We start from the raw sequence: 18,105 nt of genomic DNA on the forward strand, positions 1-18,105 counted from the left end.
ATTTTTTCTAAATCCAACTGTTATGAAAATGTTCCTGAATCACATATCTGAAACTGATATACTTGTATTTTATTACTAATACATTTTATTTAACTACTGAATAAGCAACTTTTAGCTTTTAATATTTTTTGTGATGAGCTAGTCAGTGATTTGCCACACATCCAGAAGGTTTTCCTGGTGTACGAGGGTGCCCTCGTGGAGCTGTTTAGCAACTATTTTGGCTTTCACAGTGAGTGCAAGGCAGGAGTTCATAAGATGTTTGGTACTGCCATTCACATCTACCAGAAGTGCAGTGGAAGTGGGTTCGCGAGGTCCCGGAGCAGCCAACCGTATATAGGCAATACACCTGCTGGTGAATTTGATCAAGAAAGTTGAAAATGCATACACCAAGACAGACTTCTGAGTTTTGGAAATATACAATGATGTCAATTTTGATGCATTATGGTTTATTTTCTATACTTCTAGTACAATATTGTAATGTGATGATAATATTTCAGGTAACAGAAGTTAAAAGCATCAATGCCATGGAGATGGAAGGGTTTATTAGGATGCAAACAGCCATAGAAGAGAAGGGTCTGAAAATAGATCAAAGAACAACCGACAGACACACTTCCACCCACAAATATCACTGGATGTGTGGCATACTGCCAAAGGTAAGTCTGTGAAACTAATTAGTACCAACATGCTACACTCTGCCTAATTAATCGTACATTTTTTGAGTAATGTTATGCAAACACTATCTGGTCAATTGTTTTTGTCATATTAAAATAATTTACCTATGCCATATTTCTTGCAGGACTAGAAAAGAAGATTGACAAACTAGGAAAACAGAAAGCTTGACTTAAGGTCAGCAAGCAAAAAAAATCCATAACAAACATCTGTACTGGGTTGCATGTTCGACCACTTTCAAACTTAGATGTTATGGAAGCAAAGTGGTTATCAATTGCCAACCATATACAAAACATTCACACTCATGACAGTGAACTGTTTCCCAGATGTATCCACTCCAGACTAACTGGGCAAGAAGCCAAAAAAATGGATGAAACCAGGTAAGATTTTCTAATATGTAAACATCCATCAATGAAGAACACAGTTATCTAACAATCAGTTTAGTCACAATTTCTTACAAAAAAACTATATGCACATGCGGCAGGAAATGGCGTTGTGGTCACTCAGACCAGAAGGAACAACAACAGATGGGTACGGTGCAGTGGTGCGTGTGCCATTTTATTTAAAGCAAACAAAAATAAATAAAATATTTAAACAAAAATAAACACTGCTCACAGAGCAAAATAAAACAATTAACCAAAATCAATCTCGAACACAATACTAAACTACACACAGGTCAGGCTGGGCAGATTGCTGTCACTGATCCTGTGTTATCTCTATCTCTATCTCTATCTCTATCTCTATCTTTATCTCGCTCTCACCTCCGTACAGCCACCCGGAGTGAAGAGAGCTGCAGGTATTTATACAGGTGACCATCTTCCGATTAGCAACAAATTAATCACTTAATTAATTTGGGAGATGGCCACCTTCTGCACAAGTTTTTAATGTGGATCGGGCTTCCTATCCACGCTGCAAATCAATGACAAACAAAACGCACGGCGGTTCGCCGTCATCTATACAAACATATAAAAACAATAAACAAATACAAAATAACACAGGGGCGGAGGGGGAGACCCTGTTCTAAAAATAAACAAACAATATGATTAAACAGCAGGGCTTTCCTACCGCCTTGCTACAGCACATTATAACATTATTGTCATATATACCTTTTTTAACCTATGTACAATACAATTGAAACTTTTTGTTTGCATGCACTCATTTGATACCAAAAAATGTGTAGACATTCTTACCAAAAAGACCGTACTGAATGACACAAGGATGCTTTCAACCAGCCAACAAACTGCCACCCTGGAGTCATACCATGCTGTTGTGAATCATTTTGCTCCCAAACTGACCCATTTCTCTTACCAAGGAATGAAGAAGAGGTAACCTTTAATTAATTTCCAAAGTAAAAAACTATATCAGCTCCTTGAAAGGTTTTTTTTTTTTTTACCCCAACTTTTAAAAACTAATTCCACACTGACTGGAGCTATTAAAAGTGAATATCAATAGTATTTTTATTCTATTACCTGTACTTGTGAGCCACATTCTTATATATATATACCATGATGGGCCGTACAGTTCCCATGATAGAGTAGCACGGGGGAAGGCAGCAGCAGGGCTGGTAGGTGATACAATACGAAGATATAAGCCCGATATACACTCCTTGCAAGGAAGCCGGCTCTTGTACGGCGGTATTGGCGCTATACTTTAGTGAAAGAGGTCCCGGGTTCTCTGCCCTCCGCCTGTGTGAGGTGCTTGCCTGCGATTGCTACAATATATGCCACGTCCAAAAGTGGTATATATCATCGGAACTGCACAGCCTGAAGTGGTTTATACTGCTTACAGCACTGTTACCTGTCATTTCTGGGAAGAAAAATAATAACAAAATTATACTTGTTTAAATTAAGACAAAACCAGAAACTTTTATTGTGTATATATCAACACTGTATTATAGTCCCAAATTTTATTCAATTCATTGTTCGCTTATTAAAAATAAATTGCACATGTTCGTTTATTGTGAATTTCTGCATCGAAAGTACCATCTCATTAGAAACTAGAGGGCTGAGCACAAACTGGATGATGGACAGAGTTTCAAAATACACAAAGGAAGTAAGGAGAGCAGCTGCGGTAGAGAATGAGTTTGTTAACTCGTTATATGCAAGCATTTACTATTAAGTTTACATATATTCTAATACAATTTCATTCCTTTGGCTCTCAAAATATGTTTTTGTTATTTGTCAGACACCCTCGCGTCCAAGTTGTGCCAGATTAAGTTGACGATTGAACCTGACTTTATGCACCAATCCGACCGCGGTGTCAGAGGACGGTTCCTCAGTTTGCTGCAGGTGTTTAAAATCCAGGCCAGTAATTCGGGAGGTTGTGTCTGGCCTTGTCATTATTTGCTTTTCTAAGAGTTTTCCTGACTGACATGAATACATTACTTCTGGTTTTAAACTCGCTGTCAGCAAAGATGTTAAAACTTCTACTGTTAAAATATGTATTTAGACCAGCTCAGCATTATAAAACTGGAGACTGAATACTGGTCCTCAGTTTAACTTCTTGCACTGGCATAAAATTCCATTATGCTGTTGAGATTTTTTTTAATTTATTTCCACAAAATGAATGTCCATATTTTTTTTTCTTTAAGTACATTAACCAGCACATGTTTGTAGTGTTTGTTTTTTTTTGTGTGTGTGTTTTTAGCTGTTTCTCATCAACTGTTGTATCTGTTCTTGCTGGTACACTTTTTTTTTTCAGATGGACTGCTGTCTTCACTCAGAAAGCTGGTGTTGTACCAGTTATGTGGATTTTCATCCACAAGCATATTAAAGGAAATGAGTGAAATGCCACTCATTTTTGGCAGTGGTTTTGTAACTAATAACAAATAAAATGGCATGGAATTTGGAATGTAGTGGTGCATAGTGATTTATTCAGCGTGAAGCAGCTCATTAGTATGCAAGCCATGGTATGCGCTATATATATATATATATATATATATATATATATATATATATATATATATATGCATGGTGGTCATGTGATGCTGTTTAACCAATCAGAGGTGGTTATTTTTCCAAGCCGTGTTTATATATTGTGAACAAGCTGGCCGTGATTTGGGTTCGTGCCCCTTTAAGAACGTGACCCAAAAATACAAGCTTACACACACTTTTATTCACAACGAAACAAAAGCAAACAAATTAAACCCTAGCTCCCTCGAAGCACTCACTAAACATATGCAGGTCCCTGACTAACAGACAGGACAGCTAAGCTGTTTACCTGACATATAACACGAAAACAAAATACTAATACAGATTTTATAAAAAACAAACATTTTTTACACTGCAGTAGCAGCAGCACTGTTTAAATACCCTGCACCTGGTTCTAATTTACAATTATCTCCAGGTGCAGGGGATAATTAACAATTAACAAATACAATTAAACAAACAAATTAAACAAAAGCAATTAAATCAAACAAAACATGCATTTTCACATGTTTTTAGGCAGGGAGGAATCTGACCCTCCTCCTGCCACCTTACTATATATATATATATATATATATATATATATATATATATATATATATATATATATATATATATATATATATATATATATATATATATATATGATTTTTTTGCATACTTCAAACGGGATTCAAGGTGGTCTTTCTTGAGTAAAATACAGGCCAGATTTGTGGAGTGCTTGGGATATTGTTACATGCACACTTTGACCAGTCTTGGCCATAAGGCAAAGTTGCCATTGGCCTCTTGGTAGCCTCTCTGATTAGTGTCCTTCTTGCTCAGTCATCCAGTTTGGAGGGATGGCCTGATCTAAGCAGGGTCTTGGTGGTGCCATACACCTTCCACATCTTAATAATGTTCTTGACCATACACCAAGGGATATTCAAGGCCTTTTATCTTTTTTTATACCCATCCCCTGATCTGTGCCTTTCAACAACTTTGTCCCGGAGTTCTTTTGAAAGCTCCTTGGTGCTCATGGTTGAGTCTTTGCTTTGAAATGGACTACCCAGCAGAGGGAACCTACAGGAACTGCTGAATTTATCCTGAAACCATGTGAATCACTACAATTTAACAACGGTGGAGGCCACTTAACTTGGTGTGTGATTTTGAAGGCTATTGGTTACACCTGAGCTAATTTAGGATTGCTATTACAAGGGGGTTGGACACTTAGCCAACCAAGCTATTTCAGTTTTTATTTTTAATTCATTTTCTACAAATTTGTAGAATATCTTTTTTTCACTTGAAAGTTATGAAGTAGGATGTGTAGATTTATATATATTTGCTCAAAGAGCCAGCTGGCCAATGTTTTGATATATTGTATGTATCTTTCTCAAGGGCAGCTGGCTATATATACACACATATACATACACAAACACACATACTGTATTCCTCTCTGTAGTCTCACACTAGCAGCATTCAATGTAATTTCAATGTAAATGCTGTATAGGAACAGGCTGTCACTCAAGGGGGTTCAGCCAAGTTCAAAACAGAACTTCCAAAATTCAAGAAGGGGGAACACACAGTGAAGAACATTATGGTATCGTGCACCTACAATAAGTTAAGTATTTTTAGTTAAAATTGAGAAAGCTTTATTTTCAACAGAACTGAACTTTAAATTGATTTAGTCTTTATATATTTGCCACATAACAGAAAGAACATAACACATGTCTATACTGATATCATGTTTTTCTATTTATTTAAAAGCACTGCTTATGTGAAGAACAGTTGTACAGATGTTGTGCTCATTTTCAGTTAATGTAACACCTATTTTTTTCAAATAGTTTTTTGCAGAACATGTTGACCGTTTTAAAAGAAACCATGAGAAGGCAGGTGCAACTAATAACGTGCCACCACTGATGTGTGAGAAGTACCAGAGGCCTGAATAGAGCAACTCATCCTCCACCACAAATCTCGCTTTAATACTGGACCTGAGGGCAATAACTATGCAGATTGGGCTGGAAAAGTTTAGAAAAGTAGTGTAGAGACCCAGAGACTGGTTTGCGGTGTTTGTCACATCTGTCTGTTTGTTCTGTGTTATGTTTTTATGTGGGGGAAGGGACCTCTTGGAGGGAGAGATGAATTGTGGGTTATGTCTGTTGTAAATAGCTGACATGACTGCAGACATGACCTCCTTGTGGACCCGTTGCCAGGTGGGGAGAGTAGCTAGTGTACTGTGCTGAGTTAGTTCTAAAGCAGGCCTATGACAAGAGTTGCAGGATTTTAAAATTGCCCGTATGAAATTTAATTTATATAAATATATATATATATTATATATATATATATATATATATATATATCTATATATATATATATATATAATATATATGTGTGTGTTAGATAATATGATGTTAGCTACTACATCTTTGCTGTAAAACTGTTGCTGAATTACTCTGCTCAACAAACAAGTACTACTGATCAGCTGTTCACTATACTGCCTCAGATCAGACCTACTCAACAGTTGAACAGTGTATCTGATCTGATTTGATTTGGAGAGTAATTGCATGTTATGGCGATTTAATAGTTAATATTAATTAACAGAAAATAAATGGCGCCTTTTTAGTGGCTGCAAAAAAAAAAAAAAAAAAAACACAACAAAAAAAGCATATAAATAATAATAATAATAATAATAATAATAATAATAATAATAATATTTGTATAATACGAACACAAACAATGTATTAATTATTATAATTATACAATTGATTGCTGCGCATGCTAATTATAGGGAGGTCAATTGTAATTTTAGATTTTAATAAAATAAACAATGAACTGGCTTTTGCAAACAGTTTTCATTTAACATTTCCAAGGAGCGTATACTCCTAAAGCCCTTCATAACATTTCCTGGGTTCCTTTTATGCCGTTTTTCCAAATATCTTTCATGTCTTCTTTAATAAAATGTCTAGGGAACCTGTTAGCAATTAAATCAGGTACCTGTACCAGCATTTTCATATGTCCTGCAGCAGCCAAGAAAAAAATGTGTTTAAACAGCCCTTCCAAATGTCTTTGTTTAATGCCATCTGTGCTTGCATGCGCTTAATGATAATTTAATTTGCTTGGTCGGTTAACTCAGTTTGTTACCCCAACAAACCTCTCAATTTTGTTCTTATGCTGATCAATAACCTTGTGCGATTGTTTTAAGAGAAGGTATGTGTCTTTTTTACACTTTGTTTTGCACATGTGAATTCAACTATGTCTCCTGAGGCTTATATCCAATTGCCCCTCCTTCACTTTTAACCTGTTTGGTAGATTTGTTCTTTAATTAATGATCATCTCTTCTTGTGCCTGGATGTTTATATTTAAGGTTTATATCTAATTGTCTTTTTTTGTCCTCCTTTATAGACATATCCAATTGTCCTTCTCTCTCTTTTTATTATTTAGACACTTTTAGTTGTGTCTAATCCTATCCTGGAGTTTATATTCAATTTACTCCAAGGCCCTACAGTCTTGTTTATATTTAAAAACTCTACTGTCAATTTACAAATAGACCCTATCCTCAGTAGTTCACCCTTCCTTAGTCCCTACTGTCCGTGTTAGCTGTTCTAAGGGATCTTTGGTCATCTGGAGACCTGTGTGGTGCCCCGATCGTTTCACAGGGTCTACACTCTACCAATCCCTCCTTAACTATCAGCCCTTGGACTCTGCTGCAGGTGATCAGTCCGCAGCACCGAGCGACCCATATTTGTCGAGACATACTAGCTGATAATTTTTATTGCCACTTCTCAAGTATCAACTTTCTACCGTTGTTACTGGAGCTTATAAACAGTCTCTATTACTGTTCTATATAAGCAACTCTGTCAGCAATTCTACCCTGGTCACTGCAGCTCATACACTTTATTGCATAGTTCTATTGTTCTAGGTTTGTTTGAGTGGTCATACCCTGAACTACCACTGTCCCTGATTCTCCCCTAATCGAGCAGATGTTCTTCACTCCTGGCTGCCGGCTTTAAATTTAAGCAGAATAAGAAGGTCTTTCTGGAACAAAAACACTCAAACAACTTGTTCCAATTTCTCAGAGTTTGCTTTAATAGAACTACAGTGTTAGACAAACACTGAGCATAAGCTAGGCACAAGCAGAAATACACAGTCTTGCTGTATACATCCCTTTGTATGTGCTTTCAGTTTGTATTCAACACACATTTCCTCCCACATTTTTCCTGCGACAGAACTGTACAACTCATTCCATAAATGGAGTTGTTTTTTTCACAAGCTTAATGTGCAAGGCATATCTATAACATGCTATGTCTGTGTTTCTGAGTCAATGTCAAATCTTTCCCAAGAATATTTAGAGGCAATAGCTAACCACAATTTGTGTAGGCATTTTTACCTTGGCACTACGTGTTTTTCCCACTCAAGTTATATTAGTATCTTCCTACACTCCAGATCTTCCAGGAGGGAATCCAGCATCCACAAAAGATGCAGATCACCCTCTCATTCCCTTGTCCCTTCCTCCAATCATGGAGGTAAGTCATTCATTAACACTCGATTTCACTCTCGATTTCATACTGCTAAAAATATTTCCTCTTTTGGTTTTACTCCCACAACGATACACTCCCTTCCACCTAATTTGAATAAACAAATCGTGGAAGGTAAGACTGTTCATTTAATTTCTCTCCTCATCTCCTCCATTGATGCTATAGACCATATAACAATAGATTATGGAGAAGTATCTATCACATTGAAATCAAGAGATCCCTGCCTATTCAAATAACTAACAATCAGTGAGTTTGTATTAGCCTTCTCATCCTTCTGTGATATTCTCTGTGATGTTTATCCTAATCGGTGTCAAGAATTGGACTGGTACTTACCCAGCATTGTCGATCTCCATGTTCAACGCAGTGGCACATTCTTTTTTGAATATCACAGGGCTTTTTCTTCCAAAGCAGCAGCTATCCTATGTGAAGACAACATTGTTGTTAACTGGGCTCAAATTGAGCATGACCTATTTAATTTAGTCTTTTCGGGCCAACTCTTGTGCTGTCTGCCATTCTGCCACCTTATGCCCATGAGCAGTATCGTCGTTTAGACAATCAATGGCAACTATATTCAGTCACCTTGACCCTGCACCCCAGAAAACAGCTTCATCTTCTGTATTTTTCTCTCCACCCACCTTGCATGATTCCAAAGGATGTAAAAATTACTTTCTCAGCAGCCTGGCCAACTCCAATCAGGGATTTCCATCAACAAAGTTCCTCTGCTCTATCCTATAGTCTCAGCTGCTTCCATCTGAAGCCATCGATGGTCAAGAAAATCCATCATCTTCCACTGTGACAACCAATCTACTATAGCCATTATCAGTAAAGGATGATACAAAACACCACCGCCTCACTTGCTCCACCGCTTCACTTGGTTATCTATTAACAGCAACTTTCTCTTTAAAGCAGCTCATGTGCCGGGTCTTGTCAATCCCATAGCTGATGCTCTCTCTCATTTTCTGTTTCAGAAATTCCAACAACTGGTCCCATCAGCAGATCCTCACTGCCTCCCTGTTCCCCAATTTCCCGACCTTATTCTGGATTGAATTCGCAGCTTCTTATCTCAGCAAGATTTTACATGGCAATTTTATAGCTCCATTTACCAAAGCCTCCTATAAATCAGACTGGACAGCCTATATGTCTTTCTGTGCCATGTGTTCAGTTTCACTGACAGAATTCAAACTTAATCACATGCTTGCCTTAATAACGTACTGCTTTGATCATTGCCACTTATGCCTGCGAACCATTCATCTTTTTTTCAGGCATACAATTCCACATCTGCCTATCTGGATCTCCATGTCCAGCTCTCCAGTCTCAACCATCTATAAAACTTCTCAGAGGTATCCAAAAAACAGAACCTCCACCAACCTTGAAACGCCTACCCATTACATCAGACATTCTCCTTCCATTAATATTGATTCTAAGGAAGGGTTACTTTACATCCTATGAGGACATTTTAATGGAGTGCATGCTATCATGTTCTTTTTTTGGCTTTATATGATGTGGAGAATCCACTTGCAACTCCATCAGTCATCTTCCCAATTCCAGATTATGCCTTCAAGAGTGCATCAAAACAGTAAACAGCTTTACCTTTCAGCTACGATCTTCAAAAACGAATTCCAAGCAAGAGGGTAACCACATTCAATTCCACCAAACAAACTCTCCCTTATGTCCATATTCTTCTATCACTAAATGCATAGCAGCGTGATTAAGCAGTTGTTTCACCACAGGCTGAGAGAAACAGCACACAAAACAAAAGACATTAATAAAATAATTTTTACAGCAGTCATTTATTCAGCAAACATAGTCCTTTCCTGACATTTGAAATCAATTGGCATATGGCAGTGCTGTGCAATAAAAAAACCTGCTACCACCTGCAGTAAGAGTTATGTGTGACTGTGCAGGTCCACCAAGAGGCACTCAGGTGTGCCCTGCTTTTTAAGCGTCACCTAGTCATTTGGGGTCAGGCAGTAAACATAAAATGCAGGTATGAGAGTCTTTATATTTATTTTTAGTTTTAATTTATTTATTTAAATTTGGAATCGCCAATTATTTTTCTTGTTTTCTCCCCAATTTGGTAAACCCAATTATTGTTTATTTCAACCCGGCTATTTCAACTCGGGCTGACTCGGGAGAGACAAAGATGGACACATGCGTCCTCCGAAATGTGTGCCGTTAGCCGTCTGCTTCTTTTCACTCTGCAGGCCCACCATGCAACCACCTCAGAGCGTAAGCGTCAGAGGACCACGGAGCTCTGGGAAACATACAAGCAGGCCCGCAGGCACCCGGCCAGTCTACAGAGTTTGCTAGTGTGCAGTGAGCCAGGACACCCTGGCCAAACTATGCCCTACCCCCATCAGGTGGCGCTCGACCAATTGTGCGCTGCCCCCTAGGAACTCCCGTCCATGGTAGACAGTGGAATAGCCTGGACTCGAACCAGCGACCTCCATTCTATAGGGCACTTCCTGCACGCCACACAGAGTGCCTTTACCGGATGCTCCACTCAGGAGCCCTGAGATTAAGATTCTAGCATGATAAATCCAGAGTAAAAGATGACATGCAGAGCTGCAGCAAACTGATACAGCAAGAAAGATATGAGAATGTGACAACCACCATTTCAAACCTTTCCTTTTGCTTTGAAGCAGATTAAAAATTCCTGGTTCACAGCCTGGAAACTGTACATTACTGTATGCTGGTTTTAAATCCCTTTCATCTTCATTGCTCTACCATACTTCCCTGTACATACTGATTTATGGTTTACTGTAAAAACAATTACACTATGTGAGAAATATGTTAGTAATTTTCCTGGTGAAGTGCAAGGTGACTTCATTTTACTGATGAGGAGAGAGCAAACTTCAATGATGTGGTGCGGCTTGCAGTGCGCAGGTATAGTTGGTGTAGTGCTCAGGAATTACACAAACAAGACAGTGAAAGTTCAATAAAACAGCTCCTTTATTTGTCTGGGTTGCGTGTCAACAACACTTAAATAATAAGCAAGGGCGCTACACAGCCATGTGTATCGCTCCATGCAAAACCAGGGTTTCAGTCCCGAAACAGTAAGATACTAATAAATAACACACAACACAGACACGGTCACTTCTCCCGATAGTGAGTGCTCTTGTGCAAGTGTGGTGAAAGACAAACTGTTTGTGACACAGTGGTGTAGTGTAGTCTGGGTTTAGTGCAGGCTTGTAATGACAGCTCCCGGCTAGTGCTTAGCCGTCTAACAAAGACTAATGACAAACAGTTAACACATCAAACAAACAAAACACGAAGAACTCACAATAATTAATTACATCTGTTTCCTTTTTGGTCAAATTTCATAACCTCATCAAAGGAACAGATTACATAATCACATCCACAATTATACCCTTAGTAACACCCCCAACGATAGCTAGTCCAGTCACATCTCCTCCAATCCATGACTGACAACTCACGTACCGCTTTAGGCACAGGCATTGTGACTCGGCCCCCTTCCTGGCTGGCTGGCTTCCGACTGACCCTGGAATGAACTGCCAGATCAACCAGTACAAGGCACTCTGTTCCTGTTAAACAGCGCCTTCACAGTTCAGGAGGGAGATTATTGACTAGGATTCATTCGCTCTGTCACATGCAGCTATTCAGGTTATCTTTTTAGGAGCAGTTTTTTTAACATAGTTCTACTCCAGCAGTTTCAAATAGTTGGTCATTAATAATGTCTGCTTTGGTTAAAGAGGTACTGTTTACAAGACCACAAGGTGTGGATTTCAATATGGTGGTAGGGATGCCAGGGGTTCACAGGGAGTTCTGCATTACAGATGAAAAATCATCTTAGTTAACCTCATGTTGCTTCAGTGACCCCTATTGGTTATGGGGACACTTCTCAGTTTTCTCTTACCTCCAGAGTTCAATAGCTTGGTAACATCCTTTGCTTTTGGCGGATTGGTTTGACATTGGGAACGGAGGTCTCCTGTGGTTTTTGTCCTTTTAGGTGTGTTGCTGCAGTAAAAGAAATTGGGCATTTAAAAAAATGGTAGAAAAACAGGGGTAAAGTATAAAAAGGCTGCCTCATAAAATGGTATCATAGTCATAAGCAGTATTACGGCTTTCTCGAAAGTTGCTATTTCATGTTAACAAGTGTTACAGTATCTTTATTAATAACACCAATTCTATATGACTAAAGCTGTCCCTAGTTAAATCTTCCAACAATGTCCTTACCGTGTGCATACCAATACAGTGACTGCAGAAAACATGTTTTCAATTGTAGTATTCTGAAAGCCCTAATACATCTTCACCTGATGAAGGCACCTCTGTTGTCTGGAAAATGTCTTACTGTAGAATTGCAGTAAAAACAAACCTCAGAAGAGCCTGTAGGCCATGCTTGTTTTGTTTATTTCATGTCGGCTAACAATCATCTCTTGTTTCTGTGTGATTCCTTGACAATGCCAAACCCTTCACAAGACCTGTTTTTTTTTTTTTTCTTGTTTGCAACTACAGTAGCACATACACTGTATGTAAATGCCTTTTCCAAGAGACTAGGTCTAAGCAGCATCATTATGTATAAGGTTATATATAAATTCAGCTATCTGTAAACTGCAATCCACGTTATCAATCATGCAATATGAGGACTGTTAGAGAACAAAAGAAATTACTGATATGTCAGTGAAAACGGATTGTTCTGAACAGATGTTTCCAGAAACTCTGGCTATTACTGGAAAAGTGTAGTGACAAAATATCCCATCATTTAAAAAATAATAGTTTATTTTTTAGTAAGGTTACAACACTATAAAGTGTTTTCTTTTGTAGTACTGCCATCTGCCTCTTAGTCTAGTTATTGCAACCCATGTTATTGCCACCGTGATCACATGGCAGATGAATGATCACAGAAGAATATGTTCTTTGTGCATATTGTCATGAACAGTTGCCAGCAGAGCTGTGGTTAATTTGCTGGTACAGGAAATATATCAAATGTTATTGTACAAACTCTCCTTTACAACACCAGTTTAGTTAAATGGAGTTAAACACACATTTTGCTCTCCCTAAATCAGAAAAAATGTAAAACAAATTGAATGTTGAACATCACTTGTTCTCATAAAGGTTTGTATCTACAAAATCTTTGTTTCTAGCAAGGCTCCATTCTGTATACCTTATTTTACTAACACAGTATTTTTGCTTTTAGAATGAAGTAAAAGTACCTACAGGTGATAAACTTTTACCTTTCCAAATAACATGAACTATTTTAATCATGTCATGTCGATGGAAACTTTAACAAAGCCTGCGGGGATAGGCCATAGCTGGGTTTTATTTTACAACACTGAGGAATCAGTCTGGATTGCACCAACCACGTTTCTAGGACTAACCGGAGATTATCCTTAACTGTAAACGTTTGATTAAATTCTGGGCGATTTCTAACTGCAGAAACATTCTCCAATAAAATCGAACTGTGGTATCGTATCAGAGGGATATACTTTAAAAAAGCAGACGTGTGTGTGTGTTTCTATCTATCTATCTATCTATCTATCTATCTATCTATATATATATATATATATATATATATATATATATATATATATATATATATATATATATATATATATATATACACACTTTACACGCTTTCTATCGGTATGTCCTCAGCAGGTTTCATCATATTATGCAACTCCTAGATAAAACTTATCTCAGATGTATAGTTTGTAACGTACACTTAATAATATCGTACATATTAAGCATTATTTGTATCTGATGTTAGTGTGGTGTTTTAAGTGAAACTACGTTAACAACATATACAGAATATTTCAAACATCAATGAACCGTAAACTGGAAATAATTCAAAATGCAAGCACACACCAAATCATCACATCCCGTCACTGGTCCTCCTACTACAGCAAAACAGTGTGCAAATAAATATCTTCCCCTTGCAGTTTTGCTGTACAGTGCGCCTGCGCCTTATCACGCCCAGAAATCTTTGTGCGCGGGCGCATGCGTACGAATGTGATAATTTAAACTCATTGGCGGGTAGAATTGGTGCAGAAGTAATTTAGCAAGCAAACCAAGGAGACAGGAAACAAAAGAATTGTGATGGCGAAACAGGGCACACTTGCGGGAATTACTCTGAAAGGGAGCGCTGAGCTTGTAGCTGAGTTTTTTTGTAAGTAAAACAGTTACGTTTATTTTGGGTTCAAGAGAGAATCTAGGATTAGAGAGTGAGAGTCTCGTTACATCTTATCCTGGCCTGAAAAGTTTTGTCGACTGTGCTGACACGTGTGTGAGTAGTTAATTATCTCCAACAAACATGTTATTTGCACCTCCCCGGTTCGTTATTGCTATGTCAAATCTTCAGTACGTAATTGACTAGAGGTTTGAACTTTAGTATTAAACTACCCGTATGTAATCTCTTTTAAAAAAAACGCAGCGGTTGCATTCCTATTTAAGATGTATCTTATCTAATCATAAGCTATGTGTTCCACATTTAAACTAGGCTAGTGTTTCATGACGCCATTTTGCATGTCACCAATCTCATGTATGGGTGCTGTTAATGTTTGTGTATATTTACAATTGTGCAGGATAAAACGTAGGAATGGAGTTGCGAATTCATAAAGTAATCGTTGTCTACTTGCATAATAAACTTTAGAGGGGTGGACTGTTAGCTTTAAGTCAATAATATCCGTACAAAACGGAAATTCTAGTATACACTTTCTGAAGGCACAGCATCGGGGTTAGATTTAGGGATTTCCCCAATACCAGATTCATCATACTGTAAAATATTTATGCAGGTAACACAGGCAGTGAGACTTTGAATTCTGTCCAAAACCTTTCCCAAACTGCCATGCTACACACAAATGCTCCTTTTTTAACAGTATCTACATCCTGGGTGGTTAAAATGAGTTGCCAAGTTATAAAGTCGCTTTTATTTGTTTTTATTTTAGAAATAGTGCTCCTAACAATTAAGTTGTTTTGCTGTCCTTAAATTTCTGTTTGTCATCAACTTCAAGTAAAACTTCTTCCTTGTTCAAGCCACATTTTTTAAATATTGATATTTTTTGTTACAGCCTTTGGTATCAACAGCATCCTGTACCAAAGAGGTATTTACCCACCTGAAACCTTCACAAGAGTTACACAGTACAACTTGAGCATATTGGTGACAACAGACTCCAAACTGAAAAGCTACTTGAACAATGTGGTGATGCAGCTGAAAGGTAATGTCAGTGTGTATTGAGTGTTACATTACACACATTTCCAATTTGAAAAGAACAATAGTACACCTTAAACAGCCTGCAAATCTGAATGTCACATGCATTGCTATTGAAGTAAAAGGGAAGCATAAAACACTGTTGTCTGAGGAATAAAGTACTTCTTTTGTAGTGTAATCAACTGCCATAGTGGCTCACAAACAGTTCAATGTGATACTAAAATATTGTTCATTATTTTCCATTAAATATACAGTACTTCAGATCTTGCTAAACATTGTGGATGTGTGTGTCATACAGAAACATACAAATAAGATGGTGTGAAAAATCTGAAATGGCAATTTAGACAACAGCTAATAACATATTAGGCTTAGAGTACTGAAAGCAAGAGAGAACAAGTATGTAAACTGCAATCAGTACCAGCTGACTACCTAATGTTACAATATTTAGTCCAGTAATTTGACCAAGTCCAAGAACTATTGCCACATCCCATGCTTTTTTTGTTATTGGATACTGAAGTTGTTTTTTTTTTTTTGTTTTGTTTAGAGTGGTTATTCAATTGCACAGTACAAAAGCTGGTGGTGGTGATCACCTGCATTGAAACCAATGAGGTTCTGGAACGGTGGCAGTTTGATATTGAGTGCGACAAGAGCGCAAAAGACAGTGCTAAGTATGTTCAATGTTTATAGGAGGACTGAGAAACTTGTAAGGAAAGCAAATAAAATTCATATGAATGTGTGCTGAATCAGTTTTTCTAACATAATTTAAGGGGTATATTGTGTTTGGCAATATTGTTGAATGCTGGGGGGATTGGTTTTGTATATTTGATAAATATTAAGCATCTTTGTATAGTTGACAAATATTTGTCCAAACACTGGAAAAGTAGTGATTAGTTATCTTTTTGCAGCTGTCCAAAGGACAAATCAATAAAAGCCATCCAGGAGGAAATCCGAGGTGTTATCAGACAAATAACGGCCTCTGTAACATTTCTGCCTCTATTGGAAACTCCTTGTAAGTATAGTAACCAATAATGTTTGCATTAAATGTGTACCCATTTATGTTTAAACCTAAAGTGAGTCATTCACCTTCAAATGTTTTCAGTAAGCATTTTGCAGGTCAGTGTCTGGTGTGTACTTTTTATTTTGTCATGATCAAAGTGTTGGGTGGGGTTTTGTTTGTTTGTTTTGAATAAAAAAATATATATAATATCTATTTATCTTCTGGTAGTGTGTGTCAAAGAAATTCATTTAACTGGCTTACTATTACCACAAAATCAGAAGAAAATATTACCATCTATTATCAGAGTGATTTCAGGAATTGAGCAATTTTTATTCTATTTAAGAAAAAATCTTGTCAAATGGGGGTTAATATATATATTTTTGTACCCAACAAGCTCGAAGTTATCTCAACCATGGTTTTTAAGTAATGTGTCATGTTTGTTTTCATGCTTTGGGTATTCTTAAATTAAGAGAATTGACATGATGACATTGTTTATTTTGAAATTTAAGTTTGAAGTTTAGCAGATGAAATGGTAGATTTATTAGTCCAGAGATGAGAAGGGGATGTAATATCTTTTATTGGACTAACTAAATAATAATTCACAAGCTTTCAAGACCTCAGCGGTCTCTTCAGGTGAAAGTAGGAAAGAGAAAAGAAAGTTTAGCAGAATGATTTGCAAGAGGCTTACTTTTCTCCATACCTTTTGAGACTTGAGCATTTTTAGATAAGATTCATTTACATGTACATTTTGGTTGTTTGGCAAATGCCATTCTGGCACATTGAATTGTTATAAATTGTGCCAGAATGGCCCCTATTTTAATTGAGTACAAATGCTTTTGCAGGTGCTTTCGATCTACTCATCTATACAGACAAAGACTTGGAGGTACCAGAGAAATGGGAGGAGTCTGGTCCTCAGATGATTTCGAACTCGGAGGAAGTGCGCCTCCGCTCCTTTACCACAACAATTCATAAAGTCAACAGCATGGTTGCCTACAAAAGAATGGATTCTGTCTAGTGACTTGCGGATGTCTTCTGTATATATTTCTCTTTTTTTTTCCTACCATTTTCTCAATGTTAAACTCTTTTTTTTCTTGTCTATACTGCTGGGAGTGTACCTTTTTGTCATTTGTACTGTGACCAGATTTCCGTCTTTCACACTTCATTTTAGAATGTAGACATTTCTGTGTTGTCTTGACATTTTGTTTTATCAATACATTAACTACATTGCAAACAAGTTTAGCGCCTCATTCCAGTTTCTGCCTGGCAGTTTTTTAAAAGCCGCAAAACTGCTGTACTTTTAATGGGCAGTTGTACATCAACAAATTATATAATGCCACTGCTCTACTAAAATGATTATTTTGGACAAAGGTAAACGCATAGCTTTAAAAAAAATAGTAGTCTGGTGAGGAGTGCTGTGGTGATTTACTTGGTAATATTGGAAATCCCTCATTTCATTTAATTAGTCACCATATGTCTCGGTGTTCAGCGGGACAGTCTGGGACAATTCAGGCTTTTCATCTCGCAACCCAATGCATTCTGGTGCATTTTACCTGTCTCAGGTACCATTCTTTCCTTTAAGAGAAGCAGGACTACTCTTACCAGAATGCATTGTGCTGAAAAACCTGAACTGTCCTGCTGAACACAGCCATATGGTCACCTTGCATATAATGCCTTTATTGACTCGTGACTTCCAATATTGCCTAATACACCCCAATAGTGACATCCCTTAATTGTGATCTCTTGGATTTTCCTCCTTTTAGAGACCAACAGTACTAAAAATAACATGTTTTGTTAATTCTGTATTTGTTTTGTCAAGTTATTTCATGGTTAATGTCT

The 18,105-nt window shown here is 37.4% G+C and overlaps 2 protein-coding genes across 2 annotated transcripts; both read left to right on the forward strand.

The window, feature by feature from the left end:
* The first annotated feature begins 361 nt into the window (after nt 1–361).
* LOC121322677 lies at nt 362–10,148 on the forward strand. Its single transcript, XM_041262879.1, has 2 exons — nt 362–1,049; nt 9,073–10,148. The coding sequence occupies exons 1-2, from the start codon at nt 922–924 to the stop codon at nt 9,551–9,553; spliced, it is 609 nt and encodes a 202-aa protein (XP_041118813.1). The 5' UTR covers nt 362–921; the 3' UTR covers nt 9,554–10,148.
* A 3,942-nt stretch (nt 10,149–14,090) lies between these two features.
* On the forward strand, nt 14,091–17,866 carry mad2l1 (MAD2 mitotic arrest deficient-like 1 (yeast)). Its single transcript, XM_041262867.1, has 5 exons — nt 14,091–14,231; nt 15,133–15,279; nt 15,817–15,940; nt 16,178–16,281; nt 17,112–17,866. Exons 1-5 carry the CDS (start codon nt 14,162–14,164, stop codon nt 17,282–17,284), a joined length of 618 nt encoding a protein of 205 aa, XP_041118801.1. The 5' UTR covers nt 14,091–14,161; the 3' UTR covers nt 17,285–17,866.
* The last annotated feature ends 239 nt before the right edge of the window (nt 17,867–18,105 follow it).

Source organism: Polyodon spathula, chromosome 1, assembly GCF_017654505.1.
Source record: "Polyodon spathula isolate WHYD16114869_AA chromosome 1, ASM1765450v1, whole genome shotgun sequence".
Lineage (NCBI taxonomy): Eukaryota > Metazoa > Chordata > Actinopteri > Acipenseriformes > Polyodontidae > Polyodon > Polyodon spathula.